The sequence below is a fragment of the Nanorana parkeri genome, unplaced genomic scaffold, assembly GCF_000935625.1.
Source record: "Nanorana parkeri isolate BGI_ZX_2015 unplaced genomic scaffold, ASM93562v1 scaffold2117, whole genome shotgun sequence".
Taxonomy (NCBI): domain Eukaryota; kingdom Metazoa; phylum Chordata; class Amphibia; order Anura; family Dicroglossidae; genus Nanorana; species Nanorana parkeri.
The window spans coordinates 147,979-152,547 of NW_017308385.1; the positions used below are offsets into that span (position 1 = coordinate 147,979).

The 4,569-nt window shown below is 47.5% G+C and overlaps 1 protein-coding gene across 1 annotated transcript in view; it reads left to right on the top strand.

The window, feature by feature from the left end:
* The first annotated feature begins 3,008 nt into the window (after window positions 1–3,008).
* BEST2 (bestrophin 2) overlaps window positions 3,009–4,569 on the top strand; it is an 8,057-nt gene continuing 6,496 nt past the window's right edge. The window contains 2 exon segments of the mRNA XM_018572731.1: window positions 3,009–3,160; window positions 4,448–4,542. Coding sequence (XP_018428233.1) covers window positions 3,009–3,160; window positions 4,448–4,542 — 247 coding nt within the window.

Below are 4,569 nucleotides of genomic sequence, written 5' to 3' on the forward strand. Positions count from 1 at the left end.
CTTTTTCCATAGTCATCTGGCCTGTCACATGACATGTCGGGTCCTCTTTCCGCTTGGTCTTGACCTGGGGGTGGATGATCCTCAAAGTTAAAGAGAGTGGTGCTGACATGATGACTTCTGTGGTGCTCTTTGGACCATTATGCAGTTATTCTGGCACCGTGGTGGTGACACTGTTGGGGTGTGAGTCCTTGGCGCCCTGCACTTGCCCTATGTGCTCTGTCTTTTGGACTGAGTGACATTAGGTGTCATTTAACCTGGAAGATTGAGGACGCCTTGTGGTGAAAATAGAGTACTGTATGGGACAGCTTCGGAATGAGGGTGAGAATTTAGACCTATGGGGTGGACGGGGGACATGAAAAGAGTATCTCGGGGTTGGGTTTTATGCTCAAATTATAAGTTTTTAAATAAGAGATATAGATCTATAGATATATCTAGCTATATATACACATATATAGATTATCTATAGATATATCTAGATATATATCAAAAGTAGGCAAGAGTTATTGTCTTTTAAAAGGCAAGGTTTTTGTCTTTAAAAGGGTATTGTAAAGTGTTGCATAATACATACACACACTATATGTGTGTATGTATGTGATGGGGGATGTGGGAGACACAGAACACACTAGGGTTGCCACCTGTACAGGATTCACCCGGACAGTCCGGGTTTTGAATGCTGTGTTCGGGTTTTATGGCAGCAGAAACCCGGACACAAGATGTCAGGCAGACAGGGGCAACCAAAATTAAGATAGGGGCTACTGGCTGCGAAAATAGTCTCAACTGTGATATTTACATATGAATAAGCCACCACTCATTCTCCCCAAAAAATGGCCGTGCGTCGCTAGAGTGTTCGGGTTTCACTTGAAGAAAAGGTGGCAACCCTAGAACACACACAGAGACCAAGAGTGTTTTTTTTGGACTCTTGACCAGGGGGTTCTTTATTAGGGGTTCTCAACATTAGGATACAGCAAGTGTAGGAGCAATCCAGGCAAAATAGCAACGGGTAAAGTCCAGGGGCACAGGGCAGCAATCCAGGCGGAGTCCAGGGACACACAGGGCAGCAGTCCGGGCACAGCAAAGGGATAACAGCAGCAGGGCACATCACCATTGGAGTCCAGGGACACAGGGCAGCAATCCAAGCACAGCAGGGAACAGCAGAGTTGGGAGTCCAAGGACACATGGCAACAATCCAGGCACAGCAAAGGGGTAACTGTAACCCGGTACAACGAAAGAGGGTCACAACTCACACTTATGGCATCAGGTCATTCCACAGAAGAGGGATCCACATGGGATGGTAAGGCAGGAGGCTCTCTGTAGAGCTGGTCTGTGTAGCTGGTCTCTGGAGCCTCTTCAGTGTTCGAGCAGGACATCAGTTTCCAGCTAGTAAGGCACTACAAGTCCCAGTAGTCCCTAATCAGGGAACACACATTCAGAGCTAGATGTCCTAGCAGTCCTCATCTTCTCGTCTCTTTCCAATGAGACCCTCCAGCCATGAGTATCTCATGTGTAACACTGAAGTAAAAAGAACCCCTGGCTACTCTGAGCACAAGGCTTTTAATTGCACCTGGAGTCCTGGCATTCTGCTGCCTGAGACCAAATGGTCGGGGACAAAGGGTCTAAACTTTGTCCTGGTTTAGGATACAAAATATCCTGTGCTTCCTGCCGAGAGGAGCCTGATCTCCAGACCCCCCTGTGTGAAGGACCGCATGGGTAAATTATGTAGATCAGCTGACCGATTTAACATGAGGCCTTTTGAACATTGGTTCTTAGAGGTTGTTAATTTCCAAACGCATCTAATATTTCTGATCTGCGTTACAACCTATATCATAGTTTTTTAATGGCTGTAAAACCTTTTATCAAGATACCGAGACCATTATTATTAAAAAGTCTTGCACGATCACGCAGTATTTTTAAATCATGACTAACGATGGGCACCGGCCCACACGTGTCATTGTGGGAAATACAGCTTTGTCTAGGGAATGATGAAAAGCTGGAGTAGTGGTGGTCTGCGATTTTCTTATTTTTTGCATGCGTCACCTCACAGATAAGACTCTGCTTCTCTGGTCTCATTTATCACTGTCACAAAGATATCCCAGGTCCCTTTCATAAATAATCAGCCTGCGTTATCTCCCCCAGAACCACAAACATGAAAGGGGGGAATGTGGCCTCTATGGGACAACGCAGTCATCTCCCAGCCCTTGGTGGATGGGCCCGTGGTGATCTGTGGGAACGTGTATGTCTGCATCTGTGCTGCTCACGTTTGTTTTATATGCACTTAACCTGTCCTTGGACTGAATGGACCAACCTAAAATGTCACGAATTTTCCCGAGTCCGCTATTGTTCTCCAGACTGAATCAACACCTCCAGAAGCAGACGGTATATAGACCAGAGAGACCATAATAAAATTGTTTGTCTGGACTATTTGTACATTGAAGACAGGAACGTATTACCTAACATTCCTCACAGACTTCTGCTAACTGACCTGAGCAATTCAATGGAGGTCAATACCAGGCCCCCGAAATGTTACTTATTCACCAGAGACAGAAAAACCAATAGAATCAGAAATGCAATTATTAAACACAGTAACCCGGCTCCTGAGTGTCTTATTACCCCTGTAACATATTACAGTAACCCGGCTCTTGAATGTCTTATTACCCCTGTAACATCTTATTACAGTAACCCGGCTCCTGAGTGTCTTATTACCCCTGTAACATCTTATTAGAGTAACCCGGCTCCTGAGTGTCTTATTACCCCTGTAACATCTTTTACAGTAACCCGGCCCCTGAGTGTCTTAATTAAAGGAAGTTGAGGAATAACAGACCTACTGCCTGGATCACCAGCTAATCATTTTATGTTGGAGAAGGAAGAAGGGAAAACAATGACTGCTGTGTTAATAATAGTGACAGATCACATCTTGTGTGTCATTTTTTTAAATTTTGTCCAGAGTTCCACTTTAATGGTTTTACATTTTTCTCTTTCTAGGTTCCGGCGTAGTGCTGCGTAGCTGTGTCATGACGGTCACGTATACAGCTCGGGTGGCAAATGCACGGTTTGGCGGGTTCTATAAGCTCCTACTACTATGGAGGGGCAGCATTTACAAGCTATTGTACAAGGAGTTCCTGGTGTTCTTTTTCATGTATCTGGTGCTCAGTATTACTTACAGGTACGTTGGGTTCAGTCCTTTTTGTAAGGGGCAGTTGGTACAAGGTTGTTGGGTTGTTGAATGGGGATGTAGGGAGTCGCTACAGGTTTATGTTGGGTTGTTGAATGGGTGTGTAGGGAGTCGCTACAGGTTCATGTTGGGTTGTTGAATGGGGATGTACGGATTTGGTACAGGTTCATGTTGGGTTGTTGAACGGGGATGTAGGGAGTCGCTACAGGTTCATGTTGGGTTGTTGAATGGGGATGTAGGGAGTCGGTACAGGTTCATGTTGGGCTGTTGAATGGGGATGTAGGGAGTCGGTACAGGTTCATGTTGAATGGGGATGTAGGGAGTCGCTACAGGTTCATGTTGGGTTGTTGAATGGGGATGTAGGGAGTCGGTACAGGTTAGTTAATGTTGGGTTCAGGGGCGTAACTAGAAATCACAGGGCCCCATAGCAAAATTTTGTATGGGGCCCTGTGATTTCTAGTTACGCCCACCTGATAACCCAAACAGCCCACCTAAGGGTGACCCTGCAGAGCCCACCATATACTCTCTATGGTAGGCTCTGCAGGGTCTCAGGCGGGCGGTCAAGCCCTCTTACCTGTCAGCCCTGATCCTCTGTCCGCCTCCTTCTCCTCCACGATCGACTCCTCGATTGCCGGGTTCCGCCCCCCTCGATCGCCGGACCCCGCCTCCTCGATCACTGCCGATGACGGGCCCAGCCACCTCCTGCGAAGCTGCTGGTTGTCACCAACTCAGCAGCGGCTGTGAGAAGGAACGGAGCGTTCCTCCTCACAGCCGCCAGTGACAGCCAGCAGCCTGGCTGTCCGAGCAAGATGCCATAGCAACCCAGGCGGTCCGCATGGCATCAGGGAGATGTCCTGGCCGTGCCTCGGGCCCCATAGCGGCCGCCTGGGTCGCTATGGTGATTGTTACGCCACTGGTTGGGTTGTTGAATGGGGATGTAGGGAGTTGGTACAGGTTCATGTTGGGTTGCTGAATGGGGATGTAGGGAGTCGGTACAGGTTCATGTTGGGTTGTTGAATGGGGATGTAGGGAGTCGGTACAGGTTCATGTTGGGTTGTTGAATGGGGATGTAGGGAGTCGGTACAGGTTCATGTTGGGGTGTTGAATGGGGGTGTAGGGAGTCGGTACAGGTTCATGTTGGGTTGTTGAATGGGGATGTAGGGAGTCGGTAGAGGTTCATGTTGGGTTGTTGAATGGGGATGTAGGGAGTCGGTACATGTGCCAATAAGATTGTAGATTTCACAGTCCACCATGATATGATTTTGTTCCCTTTCACAGGTTCTTACTCAATGAAGATCAGAAACGCAGCTTTGAAAAGGTGTCGATTTACTGCAACAACTACGCAAATCTCATCCCGGTCTCCTTTGTGCTCGGTAAGAAGCTTCTGCTGCAAATTCTAT